Raw genomic sequence first — 18,973 nt, 5'->3', positions numbered from 1 at the left:
CCTTGTTCATGTGATATGTCATGCGAAATTGATCATAACACGATGGCAAGGAGTGCAAAATGATGTCTATTGCTAACTCCTCAGGGAAGTTCACATTCAGCTTCAGTAAACGGTCCACATACCTTTGCATTTTCTGCATGTGGCCCATGATGGGTTCACCATCCTTCATTCGGGTTGTTATCATGGAGGAGATTATTTCATATCGCTCTTGACGAGCACTTTGATGGTAGCGGTCCATCAAGTCCTGGTGCATCTCAAAAGGATAATAGTCCTCATAGGACTTTTGCAGCTCGGCTGTCATGGTGGCCATCATGATGCATGCCACTTTTGTAGCATCTCTTTCATGTACCTCATATTCAGCAAGCTCTTCAGGAGTAGCAGTTGGCTCGGGTACCTTCAGCTCCTTGTCGAGAACATATTCTTTGTTCTCATATCGAGTGACCATCCTGATGTTTTTGATCCAATCTGTAAAGTTGGACCCATCAAAGATGACTCTCCCACAAAGATTCATGAGAGAGAAGGAGCTAGTAGGGTTTGAGCCAGAAGCATTGTTATTGGAAGACATCTGAAAAGAAGAGGGAATAGATTAGATTAGATATAGAGATAGTCCTTAACAAAACACCCAAATGTAATATTAAGGCTAGGACCCAACACAATATTTTATAACTTAGAAGAGGGATGCCATAATCTAAGCTATAAGATATTTGAAGGTAGGTGAATGACGATTCACCAATTTCCACCATGAAAAACGAAATATTTAATTAGGTTTTAATTGGTTTAGAAACTTGTAGATTCTTTGAGATTCATTGAACTTTCTTCAATGGCATGTTTCAATCTCGAGTGTGCCCTTCAAGTTTTGTGACTGGGATGCCGAGGATCACAAAACAAGGTGTGAAGTAACCATGCAAATTACTTGGTACCCTTAATGTATTACCCCTCAATCGATGTGCCGGTTAACCACACACGCTCCATCGATACTATGATAAACATTAAGTCACCCTTTACCTACCTTGTTAAGTTCAAGTTAGTGTGCCGGTTAACCACACACGCTCCACTAACGACTTAAACAAAGTGTAAAGTGTAATTTCATGGATTAGCACCTTATTCACATTTTCCTAAAATAACTAAGATTGGGAATTCAATAAAGTTTAGTTACTTTAGTATTATCATTATACTTTTAATGAGAATTAATAAGTCCTTGTCCTACCCGTTCGGCTAACGACCCTCCACCGATCAAGGAAGCGGTGGGTGAGAGTGGACACCCATTAAGTTGCCATTTTATAGGCAACAACCTTATACCCCCCTTATAGACCGGCTTCGTGAATGAGGCGTACTAGCGGTAAGACGACTTGATCTTATACATATATAAATATTATTAAACTTATAATATTATAAAGTATAAGGGTTGAATTTTAACTTTTAAAATTCTAGGGGTTGGAACTAAAGTTTTTAATATGACTTTACATGTTCCAAAACTTGAGGGCAAGTTTTGTAAACTTTCAAAACTTTTCATTTCTCATAACTTATGAGTTAATGGTTATTAAAAATGAAGACTCTTCATTTTTTGTAACCTATGTGTTCTTTTAATGGCTATTTATAAATGTGACTTTTGGTTATCCATAACTTAAGAACTAGTTATGGACTCCATTAAAACACATAAAGATCAAGAATTAATCTAATCAATTATTAGCACATAATTTCTATGATCTTCTAAACTCATATGTTTATGAATGTTCATATCAAAAATTTCAAGAATCATAAGTACATATACAAAACTTGAAATTTTGATACGAGCTTTTGAACAAAACTTCGATTTTCAAGTTTTTTTTTTTTTTTTTTTTTTTTTTTTTTTTTTTTTGCATCAAGTATCAGATAAACAAACCAGGCTCTGATACCACTGATGGGTTTTGAGCATTCTAACACTCCTATGGTGTACATGCAACCCTAGAAACCTTGGATCTATGTTTGACTAAGATACATGCAAATAATTATTTTTCCAAGGTTCTTATCCTAACTAGAATGGCATGGGGTACTTGAATCAAATAAAACTAGTAGAATTACTTACCTTGTAGTAGTAGTTGATTGCTTGGAGTTTGAGAGCCTAGCACCAATAATGTGGATGCCTCAAATGGAAGTCACAAATCACCACAAACTTGGAAACTTGAGAGAATAGTCACAAACTTCTTGAAATCGGCCCTCTTAGTTTACACACATCAACTAGTCCAATTTCAAGAACCAAAGCCTCCTTTATATAGTGTGGTGGATTAGGGTTACATCCATGTAAACCCTAATACCCATGTCTTTTCATTTCCATGAGATCCATGGGTTAAAGCTCCAGGGAGTATCCATGGACTTTCCATGCAAGCCTAGCCCATTCCAAATAAGCATTAGCCCACACTATATAAATACAAGAGCCCATATTTAATTAGTCATACTTTTGATCTCTATCATGGGTTAAAGCCCATCAAGTATCCATCAAGTATTTATAATATTATAATACTTATTTGGGCTAATGCTTATTTGGAATACAAGAGCTCTTGTATTTATATAGTGTGGGCTAATGCTTATTTGGAATGGGCTAGGCTTGCATGGAAAGTCCATGGATACTCCATGGAGCTTTAACCCATGGATCTCATGGAAATGAAAAGACATGGGTATTAGGGTTTACATGGATGTAACCCTAATCCACCACACTATATAAAGGAGGCTTTGGTTCTTGAAATTGGACTAGTTGATGTGTGTAAACTAAGAGGGCCGATTTCAAGAAGTTTGTGACTATTCTCTCAAGTTTCCAAGTTTGTGGTGATTTGTGACTTCCATTTGAGGCATCCACATTATTGGTGCTAGGCTCTCAAACTCCAAGCAATCAACTACTACTACAAGGTAAGTAATTCTACTAGTTTTATTTGATTCAAGTACCCCATGCCATTCTAGTTAGGATAAGACCCTTGGAAAAATAATTATTTGCATGTATCTTAGTCAAACATAGATCCACGGTTTCTAGGGTTGCATGTACACCATAGGAGTGTTAGAATGCTCAAAACCCATCAGTGGTATCAGATCCTGGTTTGTTTATTTGATACTTGATGCAAAAAAAAAAAAAACTTGAAAATCGAAGTTTTGTTCAAAAGCTCGTATCAAAATTTCAAGTTTTGTATATGTACTTACGATTCTTGAAATTTTTGATATGAACATTCATAAACATATGAGTTTAGAAGATCATAGAAATTATGTGCTAATAATTGATTAGATTAATTCTTGATCTTTATGTGTTTTAATGGAGTCCATAAGTAGTTCTTAAGTTATGGATAACCAAAAGTCACATTTATAAATAACCATTAAAAGAATAGGTTACAAAAAATGAAGAGTCTTCATTTTTAATAACCATTAACTCATAAGTTATGAGAAATGAAAAGTTTTGAAAGTTTACAAAACTTTCCCTCAAGTTTTGGAACATGTAAAGTCATATTAAAAACTTTAGTTCCAACCACTAGAATTTTAAAAGTTAAAATTCAACCCTTACACTTTATAATATTATAAGTTTAATAATATTTATATATGTATAAGATCAAGTCGTCTTACCGCTAGTACGCCTCATTCACGAAGCCGGTCTATAAGGGGGGTATAAGGTTGTTGCCTATAAAATGGCAACTTAATGGGTGTCCACTCTCACCCACCTCTTCCTTGATCGGTGGAGGGTCGTTAGCCGAACGGGTAGGACAAGGACTTATTAATTCTCATTAAAAGTATAATGATAATACTAAAGTAACTAAACTTTATTGAATTCCCACTCTTAGTTATTTTAGGAAAATGTGAATAAGGTGCTAATCCATGAAATTACACTTTACACTTTGTTTAAGTCGTTAGTGGAGCGTGTGTGGTTAACCGGCACACTAACTTGAACTTAACAAGGTAGGTAAAGGGTGACTTAATGTTTATCATAGTATCGATGGAGCGTGTGTGGTTAACCGGCACATCGATTGAGGGGTAATACATTAAGGGTACCAAGTAATTTGCATGGTTACTTCACACCTTGTTTTGTGATCCTCGGCATCCCAGTCACAAAACTTGAAGGGCACACTCGAGATTGAAACATGCCATTGAAGAAAGTTCAATGAATCTCAAAGAATCTAGGAGTTTCTAAACCAATTAAAACCTAATTAAATATTTCGTTTTTCATGGTGGAAATTGGTGAATCGTCATTCACCTACCTTCAAATATCTTATAGCTTAGATTACGACATCCCTCTTCTAAGTTATAAAATATTGTGTTGGTTCCTAGCCTTAATATTACATTTGGGTGTTTTGTTAAGGACTATCTCTATATCTAATCTAATCTATTCCCTCTTCTTTTCAGATGTCTTCCTATAACAATGCTTCTGGCTCAAACCCTACTAGCTCCTTCTCTCTCATGAATCATTGTGGGAGAGTCATCTTTGATGGGTCCAACTTTATAGATTGGATCAGAAACATCAGGATGGTCACTCGATATGAGAACAAAGAATATGTTCTCGACAAGGAGCTAAAGGTACCCGAGCCAACTGCTATTCCTGAAGAGCTCGCTGAATATGTGGCACATGAAAGAGATGCTACAAAAGTGGCATGCATCATGATGGCCACCATGACAGCCGAGCTCCAAAAGTCCTATGAGGACTATTATCCTTTTGAGATGCACCAGGACTTGATGGACCGTTACCATCAAAGTGCTCGTCAAGAGCGATATGAAATAATCTCCTCCATGATAACAACCCGAATGAAGGATGGTGAACCCATCACGGGCCACATGCAGAAAATGCAAAGGTATGTGGACCGTTTACTAAAGCTGAATGTGAACTTCCCTGAGGAGTTAGCAATAGACATCATTTTGCACTCCTTGCCATCGTGTTATGATCAATTCCGCATGACATATCACATGAACAAGGAAGAAGTCACCCTCAGCAAACTTCAAGGACTCTTGAAGATCGTCGAAAGTGGTCTAAAGGGTAAGTCGGTTGTTACTACTCCTACTCCTACTCCAACTGCGGCCAATGTCTTGGCAATCGGGCATGGCAAAGGGAAGAAGAGAAAGAACCCTTCTAAGGGTACCAAGGGTAAGACCCTTGAAGGCTCCTCTTCAAGCAAAACCAAGAAAGGTTTTGTCACTCCTTCTGCTAACCCTAATAAGGCTGAATGCTTCTATTGCCATGAAAAGTCGCACTGGAAGCGAAACTGCCCAAAGTACCAGCAAGATTTGAAGGATGGGAAAGTAAAACCCAACCATGCAGGTATATACACTATATTATCTAATAACTCACCTCATTCTAAGTCTTGGGTCCTTGATACAGGTTGTGGTATTCACATATGTTGTGATTTGCAGGGACTAAAAAGAAGTGAGAATGTGGAGCAGGGAAAGATAAACTTGATCATGGGAAACAGGAAAACTTCACCTGTCACCAAGATAGGAGTTTATTCCTTAGTGCTAAATAGTGGGTTTACATTAGATTTGAATAAATGTTATTATTCGCCAGAAATGGCAAGAAATGTTATTTCCTTTCATGCATTGTATAAACAAGGTTTTACCTTTTTTTTTGATAATAATAATGGTAGTATTGATGCTTTCTTTAATAATGTTCTTTATTTTAAAGCATTACCTTGTGATGGCGTGTATGAAACTGTATCTGTTGTAGATAATCTAGGAAATAATGTATTGTGTATTAAGTCTTCCACTAGCTTAGATAAAGCATCCTTATGGCATTGTCGTCTTGGACATGTAAGCAAGAAACGCATAGGCCAACTCCAAAAGGATGGAGTCTTGGAGTCATTTGACCTAAAGTCAGATGATAGTTGTGAATCTTGTTTGCTTGGTAAAATGACAAAGTCACCTTTTACTGGCACTTGTGCTAGGGGTGAAGGGTTGTTGGACCTCATACACACGGATGTGTGTGGACCCTTCAGAACCGCCACAAGAGATGCTAATCGGTTCTATGTGACTTTTACTGATGATTTTAGTAGATATGGATATGTCTACCTAATCAAGCATAAGTCAGAAACCTTTGAGAAATTCAAAGAGTTTAAGCAAGAAGTGGAGAATCAGTTGGGCAGGAACATTAAGATGCTTCGATCCGATCGTGGTGGTGAGTATCTTAGTACTGATTTCCTTGACTATCTTAAGGAATGTGGGATTGTCTCACAATTGACACCTCCTAGGACACCACAGTTGAATGGTGTAGCTGAGAGGCGCAATCGGACCTTGTTGGACATGGTTCGTTCCATGATGAGTCGAGCTTCGCTACCAATCTCATTTTGGGGGTATGCCTTAGAGACTGCCACCCATATCCTTAATCTAGTCCCTACAAAGAAGGTTGCCAAAACACCTCACGAGGTGTGGACTGGAAAAGTTCCCAATCTAGACCACATCAAGATTTGGGGTTGCGAGGCTTTCGTGAGACGCGAGACTCACGATAAGCTCGAACCCCAAAGCGAAAGGTGTATTTTCATCGGCTACCCACAGAAATCCTTTGGTTACATCTTCTACAGACCTAGTGATAATGTGGTCTTTGTAGCAAGAAGAGGATTCTTTCGATAGAGAGAATTCATGAGCCACGGAGACAGTGGGAGGCAAATTGACCTTGAGGAAATTCAAGAGTCAAGTGGTGAAGGAACCTCAAACCCTAGCCCTCAACCTGAGGAGGAAACTCCTGTTGAGCCGACTGAAGAATCTATACCTCTGAGGCGTTTCACCAGAGTTAGGAATGCACCTGAGCATTATTATGGTTTTCATATTACTGCAGAAGGTGAGACATTTATCAGTGATAACACACTGGTAAATCTGGATGAGCCTAACAGCTACACGGAAGCCATGGCAGGCCCTGAGGCTGCTAAATGGAAAGAGGCTATGGATAGCGATATAAAGTCCATGTATGACAATCAAGTTTGGAACTTGGTTGACAATGTACCTGATCGTAAGATAGTTGGGTGCTAATGGATCTTCAAGAAGAAGACCGACATGGATGGTAATGTACACACTTATAAGGCACGACTGGTTGCAAAGGGTTATTCTCAAACTCCGGGAGTTGATTATGATGAGACCATTTCACCAGTGGCCAAGATTAAGTCATATAGGGTTCTGTTAGCCATTGCTGCATTTCATGATTATGAAATATGGAAAATGGATGTCAAAACCGCTTTCCTTAATGGAAAGTTGGCTGAAGATGTTTACATGGTTCAACCAGAGGGTTTTGGTCAGTACAGAGTACCCTAGTAGAGTGTGTAAGCTCGAGAAATCCATTTATGGATTAAAACAGGCACCTCGCAGATGGAATCTTTGCTTTGATGAGAAAGTCAAAGAATTTGGCTTTTCAAGGAGTGAAGATGAATCTTGTGTCTATATCAAGGCTAGTGGGAGTATAGTCAGCTTTTTGGTACTGTATGTGGATGACATACTACTCATAGGAAATGACATCCCAACCCTGTAGGAAGTAAAGTCCTGGCTTGGGAAGTGTTTCGCTATGAAGGACCTTGGAGAAGCTGCCTATATCCTAGGGATAAGGATTTTGAGAAACAGGAGTAAAAGACTAATTGGACTTAGTCAAAGCACCTATGTGGACAAAGTGTTGAAAAGGTTCAACATGTATAACTCCAAGAAAGGAGAGTTACCCATCCAGAGTAACGCCAGATTGAGGAAGACACAAAGCCCTAGTACTGAGGCTGAGATAGCAGAAATGAGTCGAATACCTTATGCTTCAGCTGTAGGATCGATCATGTATGCTATGACGTGTACTCGACCTGATGTAGCCTTTGCTTTGAGCATGGTTAGCAGGTATCAGGGGAACCCTGGCAAGGCACACTGGACTGCGGTAAAGAATATCCTCAAGTACCTACGGAGGACTAAGGACTAGGTCCTTACCCTCGGTGGCAGTGAGGACTTGAGAGTTGTAGGGTACAGTGATGCTAGCTTTCAGACTGACAGGGATAATTTCCGCTCTCAGTCGGGCTGGGTCTTTACTCTAAACGGAGGGGCAATTACTTGGAAAAGTTCCAAGCAGGAGACAGTGGCTGATTCCACTTGTGAATCAGAGTATATAGCAGCAAGCGAGGCAGCAAAGGAGGCTATATGGCTAAAGAACTTCATCGGAGACCTTGGAGTTGTACCAGCTATAAAGGAGCCAATGGAGATTTTCTGTGACAGCAATAGTGCGGTTGCCTTAGCCAAGGAACCAAGAGATCATGGGAGATCCAGACACATTGACAGAAAATATCACTTCATCAGACATCGAATAGAAGAAGGAATCCTCGTGGCAAAGAGGGTATCATCGGATGAGAACCCAACAGATCCCCTCACGAAGGGACTGACTCGGGCTAAGCATCTCCAGCATGCTCGGAGCATAGGGCTGAAGGATGATATTAGTTTTAGTAGTTAGATAATCTTGAAATTTGTAAAATGTAATTGACATTTGATGATAAATAAAAGCTGTTATTTATGAGTAAAGTGTTGCTATCTCTTGTCAATCGTTTACTATTATTTCTTTTTGCATGTTTTGACTTCCAGAATAACTATGTTATGGTTTATATCATATTATTCAAACTCTCCACTGTCGGTCATATGTTGGAAGTAGATATGAATCAAGACTGTCATGGGTTGGCTTGTAGAGGTCTAAGATGTTAGACAAAGCGGGGCTACAACACTCATGAGTGCTCATAAGTTCTGAGTATTGGATTCAACCCACGCTCACTTGTATCACTTCATGGAATTTATCTCTAGTGATCGTGAGACGGTAATATCATATAAGTCTTCAAACCTAGAGATATGATTTGTTGCCTATGAGTTGGTTATGCATTGATTGCACGAAAACGCATTGGTAACTCGATGTTATAAACTGTGCCTTTGTGTGTAGTTCAACAAGTAGTAGAGCAAACATATGAGTCGAAATTTATCTGTTCCTTCTAGGATTAGAAGCGATATCTGGGCCCCTCGATGATTTTGTTTTGACCTATGTACCGGGCCCGGTCAGAACTAAATTGATGTGTTCAGTTAAGTTCTATGTCAAACAAATCGGAAATCGAGAAACAAATGTTGGACAATAAGCAAGACCATGTTCCATGTATTTGTCCGGCTGATATCTAGAATAGAGGATTATGTGATCACTTATCTAAAATGGCGCTTCATAGTTCAACAGAGTTTTAAGAGCTACGATTGCTGATCAGTTCCTGAAGTCATACTTGCAACTATAGTTATTAGACTTATCCAAGTGGGAGACTGTTGGAGATAGTGTCTAAGTCCATAACTATATTTGGTATGTACTTGACCCGACCCGGCATGGTCCATTTGGGTTGCACTTCACCCGAACAATTTACGGATAATCTTTTGAGAATAGTATAAGTTATGATTTATTAATATATTATAAGTTCTAATATATTAATATAAAATCATATTATTTAATTAGTGTTGATCTATAATTAATTTAGAATTAATTTAGAGATCAAAAGTATGACTAATTAAATATGGGCTCTTGTATTTATATAGTGTGGGCTAATGCTTATTTGGAATGGGCTAGGCTTGCATGGAGAGTCCATGGATACTCCATGGAGCTTTAACCCATGGATCTCATGGAAATGAAAAGACATGGGTATTAGGGTTTACATGGATGTAACCCTAATCCACCACACTATATAAAGGAGGCTTTGGTTCTTGAAATAACAATAGTTCATGTGTGTAAACCAAGAGGGCCGTTTTCAAGAAGTTTGTGACTATTCTCTCAAGTTTCCAAGTTTGTGGTGATTTGTGACTTCCATTTGAGGCATCCACATTATTGGTGCTAGGCTCTCAAACTCCAAGCAATCAACTACTACTACAAGGTAAGTAATTCTACTAGTTTTATTTGATTCAAGTATCCCATGCCATGCTAGTTAGGATAAGAACCTTGGAAAAATAATTATTTGCATGTATCTTAGTCAAACATAGATCCAAGGTTTCTAGGGTTGCATGTACACCATAAGAGTGTTAGAATGCTCAAAACCCATCATGCCTTAGAGACTGCCGCCCATATCCTTAATCGAGTTCCCACCAAGAAGGTTACCAAAACACCTCACGAGATGTGGACAGGGAAAGCTCCCTCGTTGGCACATATCGAGGTTTGGGGTTGTGAGGTTTTGTAAGATGAGAGACTCGTGACAAGCTTGAACCTCGAAGTGAGAAGTGTTATTTCATCGGCTATCCACATAAGTCTTTTGGCTATCTCTTCTATAGACCTAGTGACAATGTTGTTTTTGTCGCAAGGAGAGGGGTTTTCAGAGAGAGAGAACTCATAAGTCAAGGAGACAGTGGGAGTTAGATTGACCTTGAAGAGCTTCAAGAGTCAAGTGATGAAGGAACCTCTGACACTGGCGTTCAACCTGAGGAAGAAGCTCCTGTTGAACCAATTGCCCAGTCCTTACCTCTTAGACGATCCAGTAAGGTTAGTGTTCAACCCCAGTTTTATGGTTTTCATATTACTACTGAAGGGGATACGTTTATTTGTGATGAAACACTAATAAATTTGGACGTTCCTAGCAACTACAAGGAAGCCATGGCAGGCCCGGAGTCTGCTAAATGGAAAGGGGCAATGGACAGCGAGATTCGGTCCATGTATGACAACCAGGTTTGGAATTTGGTTGATAATGTACCGGGTCGTAAGACGGTCGGGTGCAAGTGGATCTTCAAGAAGAAGACGGACATGGATGGGAAAGTGCACACTTATAAAGCGCGATTGGTTGCGAAGGGCTTTACTCAAACTCCTGGAGTTGACTATGTTGAGTGTTGGGACCAAAAAGTTGCGTCTTGGGCTCGTTTATGTTAGTCTATTTTGTATCCGGATTGGGCCTGTCCATCCGTGATTTATTTTGTCATTAGGGTTTAGTATTAATAGATGCATGCATGCATCTTTGTATGTAACGTTTTTGTCATTTGAAGTATTGTAACCCTAGCACGCCTCTACAGTGGAAGTTCTTGATCGAGCTCTGCTGAGGCATGACTTATTTGAATCATTAAGCCAATATTTGGTTCATTCTCGTGTTCTTTATTTTATTTGCTTTGTTCTATAATCAAACGTTCAACCTGTTGATAGATCTAATCGATCCTAGAGATTTTTATCTCTTCAATTGGTATCAGAGCAGGAGGCTGTGTAACTCATACACATCTCTTCTGTTGAAGAAGTGATTAGGGTTTTCCGCAATTATTAATATTTATTGAGCCGTCATTCTTCATTGACGTATCTCATTGATTATCGATCTTGCCCTAACGTCATATATTACAAGTCTGATCTTAAACAAGTTTTAAAACAATCGAGTCATGGATGATTCACAAACAAATCCTATCAACATCTCAAACAGCATTGGATCAACAACCAAGATCCCGATTCTATATATTCACGACTACGAAGTATGGGCGCATCACTTTGAAGATTATGTTATCGGATCAGAAGATAATGGCTATCTTGTTTGGGAAGCGATCACCGTTGGCCCATTCACTCATGCAAACACATCTAGGGTCATCAAAACGCAGAAGGAATATAATGATTTGTTGAAGGATGTTCAGAACGTTACACAAGACGAGAAGGAAAAGTTTCAGTGTAACATCAAAGCGCTGAGATTAATCAGATTCGCTCTACAATCGGATACCTTTCGGCTGGTTAGCACGTGTACTACAGCTAAGGAAATATGGGATAGACTGAGAGAGTTATATTCCACAGATGAAGATCTGGAGCATTCCATTCAGACTCTACTTCTATCTGAATTTGGTGAATTCAAACAAAAGCCCGAGGAGCTGGTTACTCAAACTTTTGATCGGTACAATCATCTTCTCAGTAGGATGATTAAACATGATATCGAGAGAAAACTTATTGAGCAGAAAGTTACTTTCCTAAATGGTCTCAGACCAGAATGGAGGTCAGTTGTGTCAACAGTGAAGGCACATGAACAATTCAAATCCTACTCACTTGCAAAGCTTGTGGGTATTCTTAAATCCCAAGAGAAGATTGTGTTGCAGGAGAAAAATGTGGTGTCCAGCCTAGGGTCATTGGCTCTTATATCCAAGGGAAAGAATATTGCCGATGAAGACTAAGAGTTGGATCTAGGTGAATATGATCTAACTACCGAAGATTATGCTCTAATGGTGTCCAACCCGAAGAAGTTCATCAAGAAGAGATTCCCGGTCAATAAAAACCGAAACTGACAGGGAAGTTATTGTTCTGAAAAGGTGAAAGAGGAACCGAAAGTAGAAGATCTGAAGAAGGAAGCGAAAGGAAGTGCTGATTCTGGTGTTAGCTGTTACTACTGTGGAGGAAAGAATCACTATGCAAAAGATTGTGTAATGAAAAAGATGGCTGAGAAGGATGATAATGATGATGAGGAAGCGAATCTCCTGAAGAGACTGGAGGAGATCAAGAAAAAGAAAGTCAGTGCTAATATCTCTATGAATGCTTTAATTGTGCAGGGTTCGGTGGTTGATGACGAGTTCGGTGGCGTGGAAGTTTGGTCGACTGACTCTGAAGATGAAGAAGTCAGGAAACCAACTCATGGAAAAGCGTATGTGGCTAAAGAAGCTGAGGTTAGTGGAAGATGTTTGATGGTGACAACTGATGTATCTAAGATGAGGGGATACAACACTGACGGTGGCAATGAAGAGGCAAGGGAGCGAGAGGACAAATGTCTCACGGCAAAGCCTATCGGTGTGCAGATCAGTGAGCTGTATGAACTGATTAAGAAGGTACATTCTATTTTTGTCACGTTGAAAGTCCCTCAGACCACATATGAAAAGGAATTAAATAGCTTAAAATCAAGATTTTCAAATTTAGACAGTAGTTTAACTCAAACCCGTGTCACGAATTCTAACCTGACTGATCAAATTAGCAGGGTATCATCGAAAAGTGAGGAGAGGCGAATATGGATCGAACAAAAGGAGCAGGAGTTAGTTAGGTCTAGGGATGAGAACATTTATTTGCAACGAGACAATCTTTAATTGTTGAAACAACGAAATGTCTTTTATTTGATTGCTAAGAGGCTTTATACTAATATCACTCAATTGCATTTGGATTGTGAAATAGGAAAGAAAATTCATCGCATGATTTTGCCCTTTCTTGAGCTAAAGGAGGACGAAATTGATGTTGAAGCATACAATTGTGAAAACATTGTATCTTCTGATGAAATCTCCCTGCTTATAAAATTGGTCTTGACAAAATTGAATCCTTTATTCATTCCAAAGACCACAAGGACATGCTCAAGAATTTGTTGGACGAATATGACAGGCTGAAACTTAGAGCTGAAACTATACAAAAATTTGACTCATTGAGTACCAAATTGAGTTCAAAAAACAAAATTGATGTTGAAAATGCATCTGAACTTAATGAGGACAATAACATGAGTGAAATTTCTGTAGAAGATGAAGTCGACTGTTCAGAGTTTATTAAGAGTGAACCCGAAAGCAACAAAAATTTAATTTCTGAAAATTCAGTGGAGTTCGCTCGAATGTCCAAAGATAAACCAAATGTCCTAAAATAAAAAGCAGTTGTGTATCAAAAAGTTTGAACTACTCCTAATCAAGTTTACAAGGTCAAAGGAGTGACCGAACATCAGACAGTCGAACTTACTGCACTGGTGAACGAAGATAATGCCGATGGGTGTGATGAGTTCTTCTGGTCAGCTCCAATTGATAATGCAGATGAGACAGTTGGGCTTTCAGAACGAACTTCATGGAAAGTTAAAGGTAGATATGTAGCTGAACCACTCAACAGACCAACCAATTTCAATATATCAAGCACAAGTGGTACAAAAGAGGTTCAGGTGGAACAAGTCTCCAAAGCAAATGAAACCCCTTCAACTCAAAGTGAACCTAATGTTCAAAAACCAAAACAAAAGGCGAACATTCACAAAAACCCAAAACAGGTGCACGATCGAAAGCATCAAAGGAATCTGAGGTACAAGAAGAATCTCTCAGAGAGAAAACAATTCTGGCGTTCCCAGAATCCTCACTATGTGCATTTTGAAAGGAACTCCAAGACAAAAGGAGACGAGCGAAAGGTAAACAGAAGGTTCGGTCCTCATGATCAAAAGAACCGAAAGGAAGGTTTCGGTCCCCAAGATGCAAAGAACCGAAAGGAAGGTTTCGGTCCCCAAAATGCAAAGAACCGAAAGGAAGGTTTCGGTCCCCAAGAAGCAATAAACCGAAAGGTCAGTTTCGGTTCACATGAGGTAAGGAACAGAAATGAGGGTTTCGGTCCTCATGGTGTAAACAACCGAAAGTCAGGTTTCGGTCCTAATCAAAAATCTAATTCTCATTCTAAATCTCATTCTTCCTTTTCTCAATCTCATTATCAATCATACTCACTGAAAGATTCAAAGAGATATATACCCAGAAAAGAGACCCGAAAGCAAGAAGAAGTCAAATCCTCTAATCCCGAATCAAAAACACCTGAGTCTAATTCTAACAAAATCAAAGTGTTTACTATAAAAAGGAAGGATAAAACCACCCTAACAAAAAGGACTTACCTTGTTGATATTTCTCTTGTTATTCCTTTTCCTGTAAAAAGCTTACGAGGACCCAAGCAACTTTGGGTTCCTAAATTTGCTTAATTCTTGCAGGTTATGAGTGACGAGCAGTTCGACGAAGAATGGTACATCGACAGTGGCTGCTCACGTCACATGACAGGGAGAAAAGAAGAGCTGAGGGAGTTTCGGTCCCTTCAGAATGGTGGTAGTGTGAAGTATGGAAACAACTCTTACGGAACGATAAAGGGTTATGGAATAATCACTAATGGGGATTTCACAATCAGAAAGGTGGCTTATGTAGAGGGATTGCAGCACAACCTGATCAGTGTGTCGCAACTGGTGGGTGGAACTAGTTTGAAGGTCTCATTTGACGACGAGGGATCTGAAATCATTGACAAGAAGACCAAAAATGTTCTTCTCAAATCGAAGCGAAAAGGAGAGATGTTCCCTCTCAACCTCAATCGAATTCGAGGTAAACCAGCGGTGTGCCTATAAACAAAAGCTCATTCAGATGAAAGTTGGCTATGGCACCGAAGGCTCTCTCACCTCAACTTCAAAGACATCAATAAGTTGGTTCTTGGCGATCATGTTCGAGGTCTACCACTTCTCAAATTCGACCGAGAACATCTTTGTGCTGCATGTGAAATGGGGAAACAAAGTCGTAAAAGTCACCCTTCTAGGATTAACACAAAAATAATAGAACCACTTGAGCTACTTCATATCGATCTATGTGGTCCTTCATCAATTGAAAGCATTGGAGGCAACAAGTACATACTTGTGGTAGTTGACGATTTCTCAAGATTTACATGGGTGTGTTGGATATAGTGTCTAAGTCCATAACTTTATTTGGTATGTACTTGACCCGACCCGGCATGGTCCATTTGGGTTGCATGGCATTGCAATACTTGGATAGACTAGATGAGAGAATAAGGCAATTATGATTATTAATATATTATAAGTTCTAATATATTAATAATAGTATTATTTAATTAGTATTGATCAAGTATTAATCTAGTATTAATTTGGTGATCAAAGTGAGACTAATTAAATATATAGGGTTGATTATGACAATCATCAATTCTTTTATGGTGGATTAATGATCCATGGTTTATGGGTTTGGTTATAACCATATGGAGCTCCATGGATGGTCCATGGGAGTTACAAACCCATGGGTCATGAGAAATCAAGAGTCATGACAATTAAGGGCATTCATGTGTAAACCCTAATTGTGACAACACTATAAAAGGAACCCTATGGCTAGCAAAATCGTGACCTAGGGTTACTAGAGAGGGCATAACCGATTTTGAGTGCAAGAAGTATTCTCTCAAGTTATTCCAAGTTTTGTGGTGTTGTGTGAAGCATTTGAGGCACAACATTTGGGGTGCTAGGCTCACAAAGTCTTGAAGGAATCCAAGCAACAACAAGGTATGTATTTCTACTAGTTTTTATGTTTCATATATTCCCCATGCCATGCTAGTTAGGAAATAACCTTGAAATAGAAATTTGCATGTATATAGAGAAAACATAGATTCAAGGTTATTAGGGTTGCATGTACACTTAGGAAGTGTTAGAATGCTCAAAACCCATCAGTGGTATCAGAGCCTAGGATTGTTTTCTGTATACTTGATGCAAAACTGCTTAAAAAACGAAAATTCTGCACTCTGACGACTGGACTCGCCGAGTTCATGGGGAGGACTCGCCGAGTCCATGAACAAATTCATCCTACTCGCCGAGTAGAATAATGCACTCGACGAGTAGGAGCGTGTTGGGCAGTTTTTTTCGAGTTTTGTTGCTGAAAATGGATTAAGATCATTATCCCAATCTGTTTTGGACTTGTAAAATCTGTTTTTCAAAATGATAATGATTATGTTAACCCATTTTACATGACTTTTATCAATTTTCAAGTATTGTATATGTTTATATGGTTTTCTTGAAATTGCTTGACATGAAATTGTGTTCATATGAGTTTAGAAGATCATAGGAATTATGTGTAACCTCCATGTGTGTTTAATTCATGATCTTTATGGCTATGATGGTGTCCATAACTTGTCCTCAAGTTATGGATAACCAAAAGTCACTTCTTTTAATTATGATTAAAGAACTAAAGAGGTTTCATAAAATGAAGAGTCTTCATTTTTATGAACCATTAAAACTCATAAGTTACAAATTAAAGAGACTTGGAATAGTTTCAATTCTTGCCCTCAAGTTTTGGAATTTGAAAAGCCTTACACTTTAATTCCAAATTAAACCTTAGATTTTTAAAAAAGTTTAAAAACCAACACTTATACTATTATTATAATTTTATTATATAGATATGTATAAGAATATGTCATTCTTACCGTTAGTAGGCCTCATTCACGAAGCCGGTCTATAAGGGGGGTATAAGGTTGTTGCCTATAAAATGGTGACTTAATGAGTGTCCACTCTCACCCACCGCTTCCTTGATCGGTGGAGGGTCGTTAGCCGAACGGGTAGGATACGACTTTAAATTCTCATTAAAAGTATAATGAATTATAAAGTAACTATACATTATAAATTCCCAATCTTAGTTACTTTAGGAAAATGTGAAATTGGTGCTAGCCCATAAAATTAAACTTTGTACCTTACCAAGTCGTTAGTGGAGCGTGTGTGGTTAACCGGCACACTAACATGGACTAGTAAGAGTGGCAAAGGGTAACTTGACTTTATTATAGATCGGTGGAGCGTGTGTGGTTAACCGGCACATCGATTAGGTAATATTGTTGAGGGTACCAAGTCAATTTGTATGGTTATTCACACCTTGTTTGTGATCCTCGACATCCGAGTCACAAACTTGAGAGGGCACAATCGAGATTCAAACATGCCATTGAAAGTTCAATGTATCTCAAAAGATCTAGGAGTTTCAAATCCAATTAAAACTTAATTATATTTCGTTTTTCATGGTGGAAATTGGTAAATCGTCATTTACCTACCTTTAACTATTTTATAATTTGGATTACGGCATCCCTCTTCCAGTTATAAATAGGTTATTGGGTCATAGCCTTAATATTTCATATTGGGTGTTATATTAAGGACTTTAAATCAACTAACTTGAATTTCTCCCATTATAGATGTCTAGTTTAGACAGCTATGGTCTTCCCAAATCTTTAGGAAGAAGCTTTCTAATGAAGATGATATCCCGAATGGCAATCAAGGTAAAAGATCAATCCCTTTGTTATGCATTAGTGGGACTGAAAATCATACTTCACTTCCTCCACCTACTCCAATAAATCTCCCTATCCCACAAGTTTCAAGACATGATAAGTTCTAAGTCACTCAATCCCTATTGGCAAACAAAGTCTATATGTGCTTAGGTCTTGGAGATTAAGTCACATATTGACAAGCCGGGAGAGTCGGGTGTCGAAGTCTCAAGGTAGTTGGCTGTTGACTTGGTCACTCCCTGATAACAGATCACGACATGACCCTTAATGATCTTACCTATTTGCTTGATGATGCTGAATCAGCAATGATTTGGAGCATTGGTAAAGCAAAATTTGATTGGAAGATCAACTTCCCAAACTTCCATGGACATTGACAATGGTAACATTGGAAGTCCAGAAAAACTTTCTCTTCCCAATTAAAAGGGATTGGCCATAGTCAACTCGGTTGACCAAATGGTAAAGAGAAAGGCTAAGTCTGTGATAGTCCCGTGTACCGTTTCCAAAGAGTCCATATGTTTCTGTTGCCAAAGGAAGGGCATTGGTTGCGAAGCTGCCAAATTTACCTAAAAGTCCATAAGGATAGTAAAGTCAAATGTTTGACTCTACTTCAGGTAAAGTCCATTGTCTAACTCTATTAAGTTTCTATTCTGAGATTCTTATTGCATGATGTGACTGGGTCACATGTTGATGTTTTAAGAATCAAAGAAAAGTGAAGAAACTTAAAGGAAGTATATGCTGATTCTGATCGCGAAGAGGGATTTTGATCGCATGGTTCGGTGATCAGAATTTTGAGCTATTACTTAAGAGTTGAGACATATTGCTTAGGAATAGATAACAACAAGGTTTTCATATGGGTTGTAAGGATAAGTTTTCCGCAAAGTTTTAAAATAAAGAAAAGTTTTGATTTTATTTATTTTAAGTATCCCTACAATGGCATTTGTGAAAAATTGTTGATTATATGTTTCCATTAATAGCAATATTTGAAAATGGGTTTGATTCTTTCATTTGTGGTAGTATCATAATTTACCAAATAAGGAAAGATTCTCATCGCCCAAGTTTCAGTTAGATAGAAACTTGGAATCATGCAACTTGTATTGTATGATGAATGAGAAGTTTTCGTCTTTGGGAAATTAAGACTAATTCCTTGTTCACATGTACATGTGAGTCAAGTGAAGGACTAAAAGATTGGGTACACTTGGTTGTGTGCTGGTCAGGTCCACCACAAAGGTAGATAAGATTATTCGTTATGATTTACTAAAGTTTAGTAAATATGGTTATGCTTACGAGTTTAAGTGT

The 18,973-nt window shown here is 38.5% G+C and overlaps 1 protein-coding gene across 1 annotated transcript; it reads left to right on the top strand.

Moving 5' to 3' along the window:
• The first annotated feature begins 11,304 nt into the window (after positions 1–11,304).
• On the top strand, positions 11,305–12,075 carry LOC145104214 (uncharacterized). The gene has a single exon (XM_079041488.1). It carries the CDS (start codon positions 11,305–11,307, stop codon positions 12,073–12,075), a length of 771 nt encoding a protein of 256 aa, XP_078897614.1.
• The last annotated feature ends 6,898 nt before the right edge of the window (positions 12,076–18,973 follow it).

This window comes from Lactuca virosa, chromosome 4 (assembly GCF_052849685.1).
Source record: "Lactuca virosa cultivar CGN04683 chromosome 4, Lactuca_virosa_CGN04683_v6, whole genome shotgun sequence".
Lineage (NCBI taxonomy): Eukaryota > Viridiplantae > Streptophyta > Magnoliopsida > Asterales > Asteraceae > Lactuca > Lactuca virosa.
This window is presented reverse-complemented; position numbering and strand designations above follow the sequence as displayed.